The sequence below is a fragment of the Leucopleurus acutus genome (assembly GCF_964270905.1).
Source record: "Leucopleurus acutus genome assembly, chromosome: 17".
NCBI classification, from domain to species: Eukaryota; Metazoa; Chordata; class Mammalia; order Artiodactyla; family Delphinidae; genus Leucopleurus; species Leucopleurus acutus.
This window is the reverse complement of record NC_139159.1, coordinates 65,746,052-65,765,088: the sequence shown is the minus strand read 5'-3', so window position 1 is coordinate 65,765,088 and position 19,037 is coordinate 65,746,052. Positions and strand designations below refer to the sequence as shown.

The following is a 19,037-nucleotide window of genomic DNA, read 5'->3' as shown; positions in this document are numbered from 1 at the left end:
TATATGCCCAGTAGTGGGATTGCTGGGTCATACAGTACTTCTATTTTTAGTTTTAAAGGAACCTCCATACTGTTCTCCATAGTGGCTGTATCAATTTACATTCCCACGAACAGTGCAAGAGGGTTCCCTTTTCTCCACACCCTCTCCAGCATTTATTGTTTGTAGATATTTTGATGATGGCCATTCTGACTGGTGTCAGGTGATACCACATTGTAGTTTTGATTTGCATTTCTCTAATGATTATTGATGTTGAGGATCCTTTCATGTGTTTGTTGGCAATCTGTATATCTTCTTTCAGAAATGTCTATTTAGGTCTTCTGCCCATTTTTCGATTGGGTTGTTTGTTTTTTTGATATTGAGCTGCATGAGCTGCTTGTAAATTTTGGAGATTAATCCTTTGTCTGATGATTCATTTGCAAATATTTTCTCCCATTCTGAGGGTTGTCTTTTCATCTTGTTTATGGTTTCCTTTGCTGTGCAAAAGCTTTTAAGTTTCATTAGGTCCCATTTGTTTATTTTTGTTTTTATTTCCATTTCTCTAGGAGGTGGGTCAAAAAGGATCTTGCTGTGATTTACATCATAGAGTGTTCTGCCTATGTTTTCCTCTAAGAGTTTTATAGTGTTTGGTCTTATATTTAGGTCTTTAATCCACTGTGAATTTATTTTTGTGTATGGTGTTAGTGAGTGTTCTAACTTCATTGTTTTACATGTAGCTGTCCAGTTTTCTGAGCACCACTTACTGAAGAGGCTGTCTTTTCTCCATTGTATATTCTTGCCTCCTTTATCAAAGATAAGGTAACCATATGTGTGTGGATTTATCTCTGGGCTTTCTATAACATTCCATTGATCTGTATTTCTGTTTTTACCCAGTACCATACTGTCTTGATTACTGTAGTTTTTTAGTATACTCTGAAGTCAGGTCACCTGATTCCTCCAGCTGTTTTTCTTTCTCAAGATTGCTTTGGCTATTCGGGGTCTTCTGTATTTCCATACAAACTGTGAAATTTTTTGTTCTAGTTCTGTGAAAAATGCCATTGGTAGTTTGATAGGGATTGCATTGAATCTGTAGATAGCTGTGGGTAGTATAATTATTTTCACAATGTTGATTCTTCCAATCCAAGAACATGGTATATCTCTCCATCTGTTTGTATCATCTTTAATTTCTTTAATCACTGTCTTATAGTTTTCTGCATACAAGTTTTTGTCTCCTTAGGTAGGTTTACTCCTAAGTATTTTATTCTTTTTGTTGCAATGGTAAATGGGAGTGTTTCCTTAATTTCTCTTTCAGATTTATATCATTACTGTATAGGAATGCAAGAGATTTCTGTGCATTAATTTTGTATTCTGCTACTCTACCAAATTCATTTATTAGCTCTAGTAGTTTTCTGGTGGCATCTTTAGGATACTCTGTAGTATCATGTCATCTGCGCACAGTGACACTTTTACTTCTTCTTTTCCGATCTGGATTCCTTTTATTTCTTTTTCTTCTCTGATTGCTTTGGTTAAAACTTCCAAAACTATGCTGAATAATAGCGGTGAGAGTGGACATCCTTGTCTTGTTCCTAATCTTAGAGGAAATGGTTTCAGTTTTTCACCATTGAGAATGATGTTGGCTGTGGGTTTGTCATATATGGCCTTTATTATATTGAGGTAGGTTCTCTCTATGTCTACTTTCTGGAGAGTTTTTATCCTAAATGGGTGTTGAATTTGGTCAAAAGCTTTTTCTGCATCCATTGAGATTATCATATGGGTTTTTTCCTTCAATTTGTTAATATGGTGTATCACATTGATTGATTTGCATATACTGAAGAACCCTTGCATTCCTGGGATAAACTCCACATGATCATGGTGTATGATCTTTTTAATGTGCTGTTGGATTCTGTTTGCTAATATTTTGTTGAGGATTTTTGCATCTGTGTTCATCAGTGATATTGGCCTGTAGTTTTTTTTATGAAATCTTTATCTAGTTTTGGTACTAGGGTGATGGTGGCCTCGTAGATTGAGTTTGGGAGTGTTCCTCCCTCTGCTATATATTTGGAAGAATTTGAGAAGGATAAGTGTTAGGTCTTCTGTAAATGTTTGATAGAATTCGCCTGTGAAGCTATCTGGTCCTGGGCTTTTGTTTGTTGGAAGACTTTTAATCACAGTTTCAATCAGTGCTTGTGATTGGTCTGTTCATATCTTCTATTTCTTCCTAGTTCGGTCTCGGAAGGTTGTGCTTTTCTTAGAATTTGTCCATTTCTTCCAGGTTGTCCAGTTTATTGGCATATAGTTGCTTGTAGTAATCTCTCATGATCCTTTGTACTTCTGCAATGTCAGTTGTTTCTTCTCCTTTTCCATTTCTAATTCTGTTGATTTGAGTCTTCTGCTTTTTTTTCTTGATGAGTCTGGCTAATGGTTTATCAATTTTGTTTATCTTCTCAAAGAACCAGCTTTTAGTTTTATTGATCTTTGCTATCATTTCCCTCATTTATTTTCCATTTATTTCTAATCTGGTCTTTATGATTTCTTTACTTCTGCTAACTTTGGGGTTTTTCTGTTCTCCTTTCTCTAATTGCTTTACATGTAAGGTTAGGTTGTTTATTTGAGATGTTTCATGTTTCTTGTTTCTTGAGGTAGGATTGTATTGCTATAAACTTCCCTCTTAGAACTGTTTTTGCTGCATCCCATAGGTTTTGGTTCATCGTGTTTTCATTGTCCTTTGTCTAGGTATTTTTTGATTTCCTCTTTGATTTCTTCATCAATCTCTTGGTTATTTAGTAGCCTATTGATTAGCCTCCATGTGTTTGTATTTTTTACAGTTTTTTTTTTCCTGTATTGATATCTAGTCTTATAGCGTTGTTGTTGGAAAAGATACTTGATACTATTTCAATTTTCTTAAAGTTACCAAGGCTTGATTTGTGAGCCAAGATATGATGTATCATGGAGAATGTTCCATGGCACTTGAGAAGAAAGTGTATTCTGTTGTTTTGGGATGGAATGTCCTATAAATATCAGTTAAGTCCATCTTGTTTTATGTATCATTTAATGCTTCTGTTTTCTTATTTATTTTCATTTTGGATGATCTGTCCATTGGTGAAAGTGAGGTGTTTAAGTCCCCTACTATTATTGTGTTACTGTCAATTTCCCCTTTTATGGCTGTTAGCCTTTGCCTTAGGTATTGAGGGGTTCCTAGGTCGGGTGCATAAATATTTACAATTGTTTTATCTTCGTCTTGGATTGATCCCTTGATTATTATGTATTGTCCTTCTTTGTCTCTTGTAGTAGTCTTTATTTTAAAGTCTATTTTGTCTGATATAAGAATTGCTACTCCAGCTTTCTTTTGATTTCCATGTGCATGGAATATCTTTTTCTGTCCCTTCACTTTCAGTCTGTATGTGTCCCTAGGTTGGAAGTGGGTCTCTTGTAGGCAGCATATATATAGGTATAGTTTTTGTATCCATTCAGCCAGTCTACGTCCTTTGGTTGGAGCATTTAATCCATTTACGTTTAGGGTAATTATCAGTATGTACGTTCCTATTACCATTTTCTTAATTGTTTTGGATTTGTTATTGTAGGTCTTTTCCTTCTCTTGTGTTTCCTTCCTAGAGAAGTTCCTTTAGCATTTGTTGTAGAGCTGGTTTGGTGGTGCTGAATTCTCTTAGCTTTTGCTTGTCTGTAAAGGTTTTAATTTCTCCGTTGAATCTGAATGAGATCCTTGCTCGGTAGAGTAATCTTGGTTGTAGGTTTTTCCCTTTCATCACTTTAAACATATCCTGCCACTCCCTTCTGGCTTGCAGAGTTTCTGCTGAAAGGTCAGCTGTTAACCTTATGGGGATTCCCTTGTGTGTTACTTGTTGTTTTTCCCTTGCTGCTTTTAATATTTTTTCTTTGTATTTAATTTTTGATAGTTTGATTAATATGTGTCTTGGCATGTTTCTCCTTGGCTTTATCCTGTATAGGACTCTGTGCTTCCTGGACTTGATTGACTATTTCCTTTCCCATATTAGGGAAGTTTTCAACTATAATCTCTTCAAATATATTCTCAACCCCTTTCTTTTTCTCTTCTTCTTCTGGGACTCATATAATTCAAATGTTGGTGCGTTTAATGTTGTCCCAGAGGTCTCAGAGACTGTCCTCAATTCTTTTCATTTTTTTTTTCTTTATTCTGCTCTGCAGTAGTTATTTCCACTATTTTCCCTTCCAGGTCACTTATCTGTTTTTTTGCCTCAGTTATAGATTCCTTCTAGAGAATTTTTAATTTCATTTTTTGTATTGTTCATCACTGTTTGTTTTCTCTTTTAGTTCTTCTAGGTCCTTGTTAAATGTTTCATCTATTTTCTCCCTTCTATTTCCAAGATTTTGGATCATCTTTACTATTATTCTGAATTCTTTTTCAGGTAGACTGTCTATTTCCTCTTCAGTTGTTTCATCTGGTGGGTTTCTACTTTGCTTCTTCATCTGCTGAATATTTCTTTGTCTTCTCATCATGTTTAACTTACTGTGTTTGGGATCCTTTTCGCAGGCTGCAGGTTCATAGTTCCCATTTTTTTGATGTCTGCCCCAGTGGGTGAGGTTTGTTCAGTGGCTAGTGTAGGCTTCCTGATGGAGGGGACTGGTGCCTGTGTCCTGGTGGGTGGGGCTGGATCTTGTCTTTCTGGGAGGCAGGACCTCGTCTGCTGGTGTGTTTTGGGGTGTCTGTGACCTTACTATGATTTTAGGCAGCCTCTCTGGTAATGTGTGGGGTTGTGTTCCTGTCTTGCTTGTTGATTGGCATAGGGCATCCAGCACTGAAGCTTGCTGGTCGTTGAGTGGAGCTGGGTCTTAGCATTAAGACAGAGATCTCTGGGAGAGCTCTTGCCAATTGATATTATATGGGGCCAGGGGCTCTCTGGTGGTCTAATGTCCTGAACTCGGCTCTCCCACCTCATAGGCTCAGGCCTGACACCAGGCCAGAGCACCAAGACCCTGTCAGGCACAAAGCTCAGAAGAAAAGGGAGAAAAAGAGAAAGAAAAAATAATAATAAATTAAAAATAGTAATAATAATTAAAAAAGAAGAGGGCAACCAAACCAATAAACAAATCCAACAATGATAACAAGCGCTAAAAACTATACTAAGATAAACATAGAAATCAGAAACAAATCAGCTGCAGACAGCAAACCCCAAGTCTACAGTTGCTCCCAATGTCTACTGCCTCAATTTTGGGATGATCTGTTGTCTATTCAGGTGTTCCAGAGATGCAGGGTACATTAAGCTGACTGTGGGGATTTAATCCACTGCTCCTGAGGCTGCTGGGAGAGATTTCCCTTTCTCTTCTTTGTTTGCACAGCTCCTGGGGTTCAGCTTTGGGTTTGGACCCACCTCTGCATGTAGGTCACCTGAGGGCATCTGTTCCCACACAGACAGGAGGGGGTAAAACAGCGGCTGATTAGGGGGCTCTGGCTCACTCAGGCCAGTGTTGGGAGGGGTACAGAATGTGGGGCAAGCCTGCGGTGGCACAGGCCAGTATAACGTTGCAAAAGCCTGAGGCGGGCTGTGTGTTATCCCGGGGAAGTTGTCCCTGGGTCACGGGACTGGCAGTGGCGGGCTGCACAGGCTCCCAGGAGGGGAGGTGTGGATAGTGACCTGTGCTCGCACACAGGATTCTTGGTGGCGGCAGCAGCAGCTTTAGCATTTCATGCCCGGCTCTGTTGTCCACGCTGATAGCCACAGCTCGTGCCCATCTCTGGAGCTCGTTTAGGCAGTGCTCTGAATCCCCTCCCCTCGCACACCATGAAACAATAGTCTCTTGCCTCTTTGGCAGGTCCAGACTTTTTCCCAGATGCCCTCCTGGCTAGCTCTGGCACACTAGCCCCCTTCAAGCTGTGTTCACGCAGCCAACCCCAGTCCTCTCCCTGGGATCCGACTGAAGCCCAAGCCTCAGCTCCCAGCCCCGCCCGCCCCGGCGGGTGAGCAGACAAGCCTCTCAGGCTGGTAAGTGCTGTTCGGCACAGATCCTCTGTGCGGGAATCTCTCCGCTTTGCCCCCTGCACCCCTGTTGCCGTGCTCTCCTCCGTGGCTCCAAAGCTTCCCCACCACCCACCTCCCGTCTCCACCAGTGAAGGGGCTTCCTAGTGTGTGGAAATCTTTCCTCCTTCACAGCTGCCTCCCAGAGGGGCAGGTCCCATCCCTATTCTTTTGTGTCTGTTTTTTCTTTTGCACTTCCCAGGTACATGGGGATTTTCTTGCTTTTTGGGAAGTCTGAGGTCTTCTGCAGCATTCAGTAGGTGTCCTGCAGGAGTTGTTCCACAGGTAAATGTATTTCTGATGTATTTGTGGGGAGGAAGGTGATCTCCTTGTCTTACTCCTCCACCATCTTGAAGGTCCCCCCAATAATGTGATTTTTACATCAACTATATGGAGTTGCTGTTGTGACTTCTCCAGGATAAAAACCATCTGAATTCATGGCACTATCTTAAAATGGTTCAGGGTGTGGATTCTGGGATCTGCAGGTGCAAATCCCAGCATGGTCTTCAACAAAATATGTGATCTCACTCAAGTCATTTAGCTTCTTCATGCTTTAGTTTTGTTATTTATAAAACCAAGATAATAAATGACTCTACTTCATAGAGTTATTGGGAGGTTTGAGTGAGTTACTAGCATTTAGAACAATGCCTGGTCTGTGGTAGTGCTATGTAAGTACTAACTATCTTTATATTTTTCTGAGATGAACAAATATGAAAGTTCAAGCAGCATTACGTGTAGGTCTAACATTTTTAAAGAAATCTAAACATCATCTGCTCTATCCATCATGGAAAATCCTGCTGGGAATTATTACAGCATATTTCTAGTTGATATCATTTCCACAGTGTGATATAATAAACAATAATTGACTTTAGTATCTTGCAATGGAAACATACTTGGTTGGCTGGGAAACCAGGGCATCTTTATGAAGTTGATAACAAGGATACACATTGAAGGTACCAGGCTCCATAGAAACCCCTTCCACCGATGAAAATTCCTTTTCAACCAAACCAAACATTTCCATCATCTTAAATCCTTAAAAAAAAAAAAAAAAAAGAAAGAAAGAAAAAGAAAAAAAACAGGGATAGAGAAAAAGAATAAACAAGCACTTTAGGATTTTAAATTTCAAAATTAGTCTATTAAGGATGAAAAAATCTGGACCCAAAATGGGAGTTATTTAATATATTTGTATTTGGAAAATTTGTGAAATGGCATACCTGCAAGATCAATGTCATCCTTATGCACCAGTGGGCAGGCTGGAAGACAAAACAAACAAGATAAAACCCTAATTCAGATATTTTCCAAACATATTCTTTCCTTGTCCTGAGAATAGGAAGCTAACAATCTTGACGGAAGTCAGCTGTGGAGGGAATCCACACCACATGTGGCTACAGCTTTCTGTGGATTCGTAAAGACTGAAACACTCTCACTTTTTGTTTTAAAACCAAAGGGTCCCAACTTCCTTCTCCTCTCCTGGGTCCATTAAAATCAATGGTGGTCACTTGATAGCATGTCTTGGGAGAAGTCCCACTTCTAATGTGTTACCCTGATGAGCAGACTTAACACATTTTTGAAAACTATCTGCTATAGCTGTTTAAGAGAGTTGCTTTTAAATACAGACCCTCGTCTTTTTAGGGAAAGTCTTTATCAACCTAAAACCCTGAATCAAGGAGAGGTAAGGTTTACTTCCCATATGCTTGAAACCACAAAACTTAATGTCTGCATAACAAATAGCTTCTCCAAGTCAATTTTCTCTCTTCGGATCAGGATGGTACTCATTAGTTAACTGGTATAAATATCTCAGCATTTAAGCAATGTAAGTGCAAATTCCAAAGAACTAACTTGCTGACGCGGTTTCACAGACAAAAGTAATCAATTCATCTTCAATTTTCTTAAAGGCGTCAAAGTCATCCACAAAGAAGACATGCCGGGCGCTGGGCTTACTGCCAATGCTAACCAACTCTGAGTAATCTGCATCAGCCACGCCGACTGCAAAAATGCTGTAGCCTGTGGTAAAAGGGGAACAGATTTCTGATGACTTTAAATCGCAGCAAAAACAAATAATGCAATATGAGACACGTCCAAATATTTAAAACATGTTTATTTAGGAGGGCCAGTGGGGGTGGATAATTCACTCTTTACAGTTCTTCAGAATTCTGCATGCACATAATTTACTCTATGATAATTAACCCATCATCCCCTAAAGAAAGTTTCCACTTTATTTACTTATTTTTTTTCACAGTACGCGGGCCTCTCACTGTTGTGGCCTCTCCCGTTGCGGAGCACAGGCTCCGGACGCGCAGGCTCAGTGGCCATGGCTCACGGGCCCAGCCGCTCTGGTGGCATGTGGGATCTTCCCCAACAGGGGCACGAACCCGTGTCCCCTGCATTGGCAGGCAGACTCTCAACCACTGCGCCACCAGGGAAGCCCCGAAAGTTTCCACTTTAAAGAACCTTAAGAGAGTCAGTGTTTGAGACAAAATAGTTACCATTTGAGTAACATCTTTATTTTTGCATATTTTTAATAATGATTTTAGTATTTATGGAAAAAAGTGCAATTGAAACAAAAAAAGTTTGGGGTTTTTTTTGTTTTGTTTTGTTTCATTTTTCAGAAGTAGAAACTGAGATATTACAGGCTTAGAAGCCTGAGGTGGGTCACAGTTCAATGCTTGGCAAATACATATTAAGCTAGTCTTTGCTCATACAGATCTTATAGAATGCAATCTTCACATTTTGTGTTCTCCATTTTACAAATGAGGAGGGTGAGGCTGAGGAGTTTCTGTGATCAGTTTCCCTCCCCTGGTCCTTTTCATAGTATTGCACTTAATTTTCTTTTCTTTTCCTTTTTTTTCTTTTTGACCACACAGCATGACAGGGATCGAACCTGTGCCCCCTGCAGTGGAAGCATGGAATCTTAAACAAATGGATCATCAAGGAAGTCCTATAGTGCACTTAATTGATGGAGTTGCTTATATAGGGCATCCTGTATGTAACAAAAGTACTGGAGAAAATACAGCAAAATCATAGGTTTGTAACCTGGAAACTTTTAAAAATCACATTGTCCAGTTAATATTAAGAAAGATTTAGAAACATTTTAGTCATGCTGATGTAGCCTATAAATGTGTATTCAGAAAACAAGGCTAACGATATTATTGGTAGCCACTGTTGCTTATCTGTGTAAAACTTACCATCTGATTGCATCTCCCTGGAGATTTTGCTCACGTCATCTTGTGATCTTCCATCAGTTATAACCACGATGACCTTCGGGATGCCTCTTCTGGTTCCTGACTCTGCAGTAAACAAGGTATCTCGGACATGCTTAATTGCTTTTCCTGAAACAAAGGAAGGCAACAATTCAATTTCATTTCCTCCCTTGCTAGAGATGGAAGAGTGGGAATGAAGTTCTTAAGTCAATGAAAAACCTTTTTTTAAAAAAATCTATATTACTATGCTTCAAAAAGAAGTCATTTCAGTAATTAGTAATAATTATTTCGGGTCTTACCTGGGCTTCTTGTGGTCTTACCTGTTTTTGTATTTCCTCCTTTGTACGAGATATGTTTAATTGCATCAAGAACAGTCTCTTTGGTTTTGTAAGAGTTAAGTTTAAATTCTGTCCTGGGGTCATCAGTGAACTGGACCATTGCAACCTAGAGAGAGAAGGTGTGTTCATTTTTATGTATATTGTAGACTTCCTCTCTGCCAGAGAGCACACACTATAGCATGATTACAACTACAGTTTTTTTTAATTAATTAATTTATTTATATTTTTAATTTTTGGCTGTGTTGGGTCTTTGTTGCTGCATGCAGGCTTTCTCTAGTTGCGGTGAGCGGGGGCTTCTCTTTGTTATGGTGTGTGGGCTTCTCACTGCAGTGGCTTCTCTTGTTGCGGAGCATGGGCTCTAGGCACGCGGGCTTCAGTTGTTGTGGCTCGAGGGCTCTAGAGCGCAGGCTCAGTAGTTGTGGCACACAGGCTTAGTTGCTCTGTGATACGTGGGATCTTCCCAGACCAGGGCTCAAACCCGTGTCCCCTGCATTGGCAGGTGGATTCTTAACCACTGCACCACCAGGAAGTCCTACAACTACAGTTTTAATTTCTTTTTTAACCCAGTCCACAATTTCCTTGGTTTAAACCATACAAGTTACATACCAAATCTGACGACGTCTTAACAAAGTACTTTTCAGGAAGCACTTTATTTTAAAAATCTCTCCCTAAAGCATGAAGACCTTTGGCCATCTCATTTGACAGATGGGAAAATGGCAGCCTAGATCTTCTAACTTGACAAAGTTCAGAGACAGAATTGAAGTTGGACTATTTACAAGGATTTCTTTATGAAACAAACCTATGAAATAATTACTACTATTCTACCATTTTACAGATCAGGAAACTGAGGGATAGAAAGCCAAGTAATGTACCCAAGATTACTAGAGTAGCCACTGGCAGAACGAACAGCTGAAGCCAGGTAATTCTACTTTGAAATCTGTGTTCTGAATCACTGCAGTATAAACCATCCTGGCTTCATTTCCTACAATTTGCTTCTATTCCTGTGCAACTTTGGGGACATTTTAAATTTATTATATTTTTCGTTTGTTTTTCAGAATTATGAAAGGGCTTCTTTTTGGCTTTGTGAGCCTTCAATTTCTACCAGCCTATCAAGGTCTATTGCAAATGTCATCATCTTTAGGAAACCTCTATTCAAAACAAATTTCGCCCTCCCTGAAATGCCTGAGCGTTTTATCTATTCTTCTCTTCTGGTTCCCCTTACATCCAAGTTTTCTCGGCCATTCTTCCAAGACGTATTTTCAATCTGTTCACTTTGGTGCATCTCACTGCTACCACCCTAGCCCAGGCCTCCATCATCTCTGTGTTGGACCATGAGAGCAGCATCCCAGGTGGTCTCTCCACTTCCACTCTCACCTTTATTAGTACTCACACTCCACGAAGCAGTCAGAATGATCTTTTTTAAAAAGCATATCAGGGGCTTCCCTGGTGGCGCAGTGGTTGAGAGTCTGCCTGCCGATGCAGGGGACACGGGTTCGTGCCCTGGTCTGGGAAGATCCCACATGCCGTGGAGCGGCTGGGCCCGTGAGCCATGGCCGCTGAGCCTGCGTGTCCGGAGCCTGTGCTCCGCAACGGGAGAGGCCACAACAGTGAGAGGCCCGCGTACCGCAAAAAAAAAAAAAAAAAAAAAGCATATCAGATCTTCTCTCCTTAAAACTTCCCAGTGGCTTCCCAGTGTATTTAGGATGATACCCAACTTCTTCAGTGGGTCATAAGACTCAAGGTGATCTAGCTCTGTCTACTTCTTCCACCTCTTCTTCTCCCCCCAGCCCCCCCACATGCTCATCCATTATATTCCAGCCCCAAGTTTTAGCACCTGAAGCCTCAAAACTCATTCTTGACTTAGGCCCTCTGCACTTACTACTTTCCCTGTCTGGAAATTCTACTTTCAAATCTTCTCAGCATCACTCACATCTCAGTTCAGACTCCACCTCCTCAAAGAACACTCTGTGGATCACTTAGTTTAAAATGAACTTTGGTAAATTTAAATCTCAGGTCAAAAGCTCGCATCCCTACCTTGTGAATTTATTTGTTTGCCAATTTGTATCTGTCTCTCATCCTCCTCCTCTCCCTACCTTTAAGAATGTGAGCGGGCTTCCCTGGTGGTGCAGTGGTTAAGAATCCGCCTGCCAATGCAGGGGACACAGGTTCGAGCCCTGGTCCAGGAAGATCCCACATGACGCGGAGCCCGTGTGCCACAACTACTGAGCCTGAGCTCTAGAGCCTGTGAGCCACAACTACTGAGCCCCCGTGCCTCAACTACTGAAGCCCGCATGCCTAGAGCCGGTACTCCACAACAAGAGAAGCCACTGCAATGAGAAGCCTGCGCACCACAACAAAGAGTAGCCCCCGCTCGACGCAACTAGAGAAAGCCCGCGCACAGCAACAAAGACCCAACTCAGCCAAAAATAAATAAATAAATAAATAAATAAATAAATAAATAAATAAAATATACTATCGTCTTGAGATTAAAAACAAAAAAAGAATATGAGCAACATGAAATTAGGGACATGTCTGTCATACCCATTATGACAGTACTGTACCTAACCAAAATAAGTTCTCAATAAATATTTGTTGAATGAATAAATTAGTTTTCTATGTTCTACTTGTTCTGTAGTAATTTGTGATGATGACCTCTCTCTTTCAAGATCTTAACATCCTCGAGGGCAAAGAAAATATTGGATGTTCCTTTAGAGAGATACTCTATCCTAGTATATAGAAGACACATCTGCTGACATGGTCATTCTAACCTGTCTTAGTTTGCTGAACTCAAGCGCTTTTAAGGATTAGCCTCTTCTCAAGCTCTGTCACACACCAGTAAGCTGCTTCTAAACTCAGACTTGTCTATACTCTCATTTAGGGTTGGATCCAATCAGGATAGTTCTTTACCCATATTCCCTGACAAGTAGCCGTAATAAGAGCTTGGAATAATTTTTTCATGCATAGAATGAATTAATGATTGATCTATCAGCCTTACTTGAGTTCCATCTGCACCTATCTTGTCCAGAGCTCCAACAGTGCTATACAGGAAGTTAATGATCTTATTGAAATTTTCATCACCAATACTCCAGGATCCATCCACCATAAACACCAGGTCGGCTTTGGCAGCTTTACATACTGGAGACCAAGAATTAATTTTGAATCAGGGAAAAGGGGAAAACACAGTAGTTATGACACCAACAAAGCAGATAATGGTTTCCCTCTGGTAGCTACAGCCCGAAGGAAAGATATACATCTTACTCCAACCTCTTGCTCATGACCATCATGGCTCTCCTACACCCAAGTTTCCTAGTCATGACAAAGAAGCTTCAATCAAATGTGTGGAATTAAAGAGAAAAAAATCTACCAATCTCAGCCCCAAAGAACAGAAATGGGAAGAATGAAAAGTGTAGAACTAAAGTGATTTAGAGACAGAAGCATCAGCAAACACTCTAGTGCCTACTGATTAGAAGGAAATCCAAGCTACCACTCTGTGCACCCTGCCCTCTGCTGATTGAATTAACAATGTGAGAGAGATTCAGCTTCCAGGAGGAAGGCATACCACACAATGGAAGCAGATTAATCTAAAACTTGATATGCATTTGGACGGAGGCCATAAGCAAACTTTAATTCCAGCCTTGCTCAGAAATCCTGTCTATGCCCTTCTGACACCCAGTGATGCATATCAAGAAATACACATTATGCCAGCTCAGGGAAACTTTTATCAGCAGGTAATACTGATATCAATGTTGAAAAACAGGCAAAAATCACATTAACAAAAACCTATTCCACTGAAAGCATTTTTTAATAGTCTGGTATCACGTGCTGTTTCAGATTATCTATGCCTCTCTTCCCCTTCATTAGTGTAGACCACGGTGGTTAACTCTGTTTTACGATGAAACAAACAATTTAGTCTTTAATAATCTGAACCTTTTTATCTTAGGCCATTTGCACACAAATATTCTGTGAGCTAATGTACCTTTCACCTTTCTTTAGAAAAAAAAATTTACTTGACTTTTATTTTATTAAGTGGAACTTTATTCCCTTAAAGCTATTTACGATGTAAAATAAATCATCTCTGAGTTAGTACTCGAGGGACAATAAGGATTTGGTGAGGTTGTTCTCATGAGTTCCACGATGTATAACATTTTACATATTTATGGTTTGAATTTGAAGCTGAAGGGGACCACAAGATCTATAATTATAGCTTACAAAAGAAAACCGGGTGTTCTGTTTTCAAGGAAAGACAAAATCTAGATTAGGTTTTACCTTCGAAATGAGAGCAAAATCTATTTGAAAACATACTAAAATTGAAAAACTTACTTAATACGACAAAGAAAAAAAAAGAATATACATCAAAATACAGGAAGGAATTACGCCTGGAATATGAAATTGTGTTTTTAATTTTCTTCTGTATAATCTTTTCTGTTTCTTTTTTTTTTAAAACATCTTTATTGGAGTATAATTGCTTTACAATGGTGTATTAGTTTCTGCTGTATAACAAAGTGAATCAGCTATACATATGAATATATCCCCATATCTCCTCCCCCTGGCATCTGCCTCCCACCCTCCCTATCCCACCCCTCTAGGTGGTCACAAAGCACCGAGCTGATCTCCCTGTGCTATGCAGCTGCTTCCCACTAGCTATCTATTTTACATTTGGTAGTATATATAAGTCCGTGCCACTCTCTCACTTCATACCACCTTACCCTTCCCCCTCCCCATGTCCTCAAGTCCATTCTCTACGTCTGCATCTTTATTCCTGTCTTGGGCCTAGGCTCTTCAGAACCATTTTTCTTTTGTTAGATTCCATATATATGGGTTAGCATACGATATTTATTCATCTCTTTCTGACTTACTTCACTCTGTATGACAGATTAGGTCCATCCACCTCACTAAAAATAACTCAATTTCATTTCTTCTTAAGGCTGAGAAATATTCCATTGTATATATGTGCCCCATCTTCTTTATACATTCATCTGCTGATGGACACTTAGGTTGCTTCCATGTCCTGGCTATTGTAAACACAGCTGCAAAGAACATTGTGGTACATGAGGATATTTAAATTATGGTTTTCTCAGGATATATGCCCAGTAGTGGGATTGCTGGGTTGTATGGTAGTTCTATTTTTAGTTTTTTAAGGAATCTCCATACTGTTCTCCATAGTAGCTGTATCAATTTACATTCCCACCAACAGTGCAAGAAGGTTCCCTTTTCTCCACACCCTCTCCAGCATTTATTGTTTGTAGATTTTTTGATGATGGCCATTCTGACTGGTGTCAGGTGATACTGCATTGTAGTTTTGATTTGCATTTCTCTAATGATTATTGATGTTGAGGATCCTTTCATGTGTTTGTTGGCAATCTGTATATCTTCTTTGAGAAATGTCTATTTAGGTCTTCTGCCCATTTTTGGATTGGGTTATTTGTTTTTTTGATATTGAGCTGCATGAGCTGCTTGTAAATTTTGGAGATTAATAATTTGTCTGATGATTCATTTGCAAATATCTTCTCCCATTCTGAGGGTTGTCTTTTCGTCTTGTTTATGGTTTCCTTTGCTGTGCAAAAGCTTTTAAGTTTCATTAGGTCCCATTTGTTTATTTTTCTTTTTATTTCCATTTCTCTAGGAGGTGGGTCAAAAAGAACCTTGCTGTGATTTACATCATAGAGTGTTCTGCCTATGTTTTCTTCTAACAGTTTTATACTGTTTGGCCTTATATTTAGGTCTTTAATCCACTGTGAGTTTACTTTTGTGTATGGTGTTAGCGAGTCTTCTAACTTCATTGTTTTACATGTAGGTGTCCAGTTTTCTGAGCACCACTTACTGAAGAGGCTGTCTTTTCTCCATTGTATATTCTTGCCTCCTTTATCAAAAATAATGTGACCATATGTGCACGGGTTTATCTCTGGCCTTTCTATCCTGTTCCATTGATCTATATTTCTGTTTTTGGCCAGTACCGTACTGTCTTGATTACTGTAGCTTTGTAGTAGAGTCTGAAGTCTGGGAGCCTGATTCCTCCAGCTCTGTTTTTCTTTCTCAAGATTGCTTTGGCTTTTCGGGGTCTTTTGTGTTTCTGTACAAATTGTGAAATTTTTTGTTCTAGTTCTGTGAAAAATGCCACTGGTAGTTTGATAGGTATTGCATGCAATCTGTAGATAGCTTTGGGTAGTAGAGGCATTTTTACAATGTTGATTCTTCCAGTCCAAGAACATGGTATATCTCTATCCGTTTGTACCATCTTTAATTTCTTTCATCAGTGTCTTATAGTTTTCTACATACAGGTTTTTGTCTCCTTGGGTAGGTTTATTCCTAGGTATTTTATTCTTTTTGTTGCAGTGGTAAATGGGAGTGTTTCCTTAATTTCTCTTTCAGATTTTTCATCATTACTGTATAGGAATGCAAGAGATTTCTGTGTATTAATTTTGTCTCCTGCTACTTTACCAAATTCATTGATTAGCTCTGGTAGTTTTCTGGTAGCATCTTTAGGATTCTCTATGTATAGCATCATGTCATCTGCAAACAGTGGCAGCTTTACTTCTTCTTTTCTGATTTGGATTCCTTTTATTTCTTTTTCTTCTCTGATTGCTGTGACTCAAACTTCCAAAAATATGTTGAATAATAGTGGAGAGAGTGGACAACCTTGTCTTGTTCCTGATCTTAGAGGAAATGGTTTCAGTTTTTCGCCACTGAGGACAATGTTGGCTGTGGGTTTGTCATATACGGCCTTTATTATGTTGAGGTAAGCTCCCGCTATGCCTACTTTCTGGAGGGTTTTTATCATAAATGGGAGTTGAATTTTGATGAAAGCTTTTTCTGTATCTACTGAGATGATCATATGGTTTCTCTCCTTTAATTTGTTCATATGGTTTATCACATTGATTGATTTCCTTATATTGAAGAATTCCTGCATTCCTGGATTAAACCCCACTTGATCATGGTGTATGTGCTGTTGGATTCTGTTTGCTAGTATTTTGCTGAGGATTTTTGCAGCTATGTTCATCAGTGATATTGGTCTGTAGTTTTCTTTCTTTGTGAAATCTTTGTCTGGTTTTGGCATCAGGGTGATGGTGCCCTTGTAGAATGAGTTTGGGAGTGCTCTTCGCTCTGCTATATTTTGGAAGACTTTGGGAAGGATAGGTGTTAGCTCTTCTCTAGATGTTTGATAGAATTCGCCTATGAAGCCATCTGGTCCTGGGCTTTTGTTTGTTGGAAGATTTTTAATCAGAGTTTCAATTTCACTGCTTGTGATTGCTCTGTTTATATTTTCTATTTCTTCCTGGTTCAGTCTCAGAAGGTTGTGCTTTTCTGAGAATCTTCCATTTCTTCCAGGTTGTCCATTTTATTGGCATAGAGTTGTTTGTAGTAATCTCTCATGATCCTTTGTACTTCTGCAGTGTCAGTTGTTACTTCTCCTTTTTCATTTGTAATTTTGTTGATTTGAGTCTTCTCCCTTTTTTTCTTGATGAGTCTGGCTAATGGTTTATCAATTTTGTTTATCTTCTCAAAAAAACAGCTTTTGGTTTTATTGATCTTTGCTATTGTTTCCTTCATTTATTTTTCATTTATTTCTGATCTGATCTTTATGATTTCTCTCCTTCTGCTAACTTTGGGGTTTTTTTGTTCTTCTTTCTCTGACTGCTTTAGGTGTAAGGTTAGGTTGTTTATTTGAGATGTTTCTTGAGGTAGGATTGTATTGCTGTAAACTTACCTCAGAACTATTTTGCAGCATCCCATAGGTTTTGGGGTGTCGTGATTTCATTGTCCTATGTTTCTAGGTGTTTTTTTGATTTCCTGTTTGATTTCTTCAGTGATCTCTTGCTTATTCAGTAGTGTATTGTTTAGCCTCTATGTGTTTGTATTTTTAACAGATTATTTTCCTGTAATTGATACCTAGCCTCACAGCATTGTGGTCAGAAAAGATACTTGATATGATTTCAATTTTCTTAAATTTACCAAGGCTTGATTTGTGACCCAAGATATGATCTATCCTGGAGAATGTTCCATGAGCACTTGAGAAGAAAGTGTATTCTGTTGTTTTGGGATGGAATGTCCTATAAATATCAGTTAAGTCCATCTTGTTTTATGTATCATTTAATGCTTCTGTTTCCTTATTTATTTTCATTTTGGATTATCTGTCCATTGGTGAAAGTGGGGTATTTAAGTCCCTTACTATTATTGTGTTACTGTCAATTTCCCCTTTTACGGCGGTTAGCATTTGCCTTATGTATTGAGGTGATCCTGTGTTGGGTGCATAAATACTTACTATTGTTTTATTTTCGACTTGGATTGATCCCTTGATCATTATGTATTGTCCTTCCTTTTCTCTTGTAATAGTCTTTTTTTAAAAGTCTATTTTGTCTGATATGAGAATTGTCACTCCAGCTTTCTCTTGATTCCCATTTGCATGGAACATCTTTTTTCATCCCCTCACTTTCAGTCTGTATGTGTCCCTAGGTCTGAAGTGGCTCTCTTGTAGACAGATATACAGGTCTTGTTTGTGTTTCCATTCAGCCAGTCTATGTCTTTTGGTTGGAGCATTTAATCCATTTATGTTTAAGGTAATTATTGATATGTATATTCCTATTACCATTTTCTTAATTGTTTTGGGTTTGTTTTTGTAGGTCTTTTCCTTCTCTTGTGTTTCCTGCCTAGAGAAGTTCCTTTAGCATTTGTAGTAAAGCTGGTTTGGTGGTGCTGAATTATCTTAGCTTTTGCTTGTCTGTAAAGGTTTTAATTTCTCCATTGAATCTGAATGAGATCCTTGCTGGGTAGAGTAATCTTGGCTGTATGTTTTTCCCTTTCATCACTTTAAATATCTCCTGCCATTCCCTCTGGCTTGCAGAGTTTCTGCTGAAATATTAGCCATTAACCTTATAGGGATTCCCTTGTATGTTACTTGTTGTTTTTCCCTTGCTGCTTTTAATATTTTTTCTTTGTATTTAATTTTTTATAGTTTGATTAATATGTGTCTTGGCATGTTTCTTCTTGGATTTATCCTGTATGGGACTCTCTGTGCTTCCTGGACTTGATTAACTATTTCGTTTCCCATATTAGGGAAGTTTTGAACTATAGTCTCTTCAAATATTTTCTCCGTCCCTTTCTGTTGTCTTCTTCTTCTGGGACCCCTATAATTCGAATGTTGGTGTGTTTAATTTTGTCCCAGAGGTCTCTGAGATTGTCCTCAGTTCTTTTCATTCTTTTTTCTTTATTCTGCTCTGCAGTAGTTATTTCCACTATTTTATCTTTCAGGTCACTTGTCCGTTCTTCTGCCTCAGGTATTCTGTTATTGATCCCTTCTAGAGAATTTTTAATTTCATTTATTGTGTTGTTCATCATTGTGTGTTTTCTCTTTAGTTCTTGTAGGTCCTTGTGAAATGTTTCTTGTATTTTCTCTATTCTTTTCCAAGATTTTGGATCATCTTTACTATCATTGTTCTGAATTCTTTTTCAGGTAGACTGTCTATTTTCTCTTCATTTATTAGGTCTGGTGGGTTTTACCTTGCTCCTTCATCTGC

General features: G+C 39.0%; 1 protein-coding gene across 1 annotated transcript in view; it reads right to left on the bottom strand.

The window, feature by feature from the left end:
- COL14A1 (collagen type XIV alpha 1 chain) overlaps nucleotides 1-19,037 on the bottom strand; it is a gene marked incomplete at its 3' end in the record, with an annotated part of 266,456 nt that overhangs the window by 83,338 nt on the left and 164,081 nt on the right. Inside the window, exons 28-33 of the mRNA XM_082858482.1 lie at nucleotides 12,521-12,660; nucleotides 9,508-9,631; nucleotides 9,173-9,316; nucleotides 7,827-7,991; nucleotides 7,202-7,240; nucleotides 6,881-7,019 (exon numbers count right to left, since the gene is read on the bottom strand). Of these exons, the coding sequence (XP_082714608.1) occupies nucleotides 6,881-7,019; nucleotides 7,202-7,240; nucleotides 7,827-7,991; nucleotides 9,173-9,316; nucleotides 9,508-9,631; nucleotides 12,521-12,660 (751 nt within the window). The remainder of the gene's footprint in view (nucleotides 1-6,880; nucleotides 7,020-7,201; nucleotides 7,241-7,826; nucleotides 7,992-9,172; nucleotides 9,317-9,507; nucleotides 9,632-12,520; nucleotides 12,661-19,037) is intronic.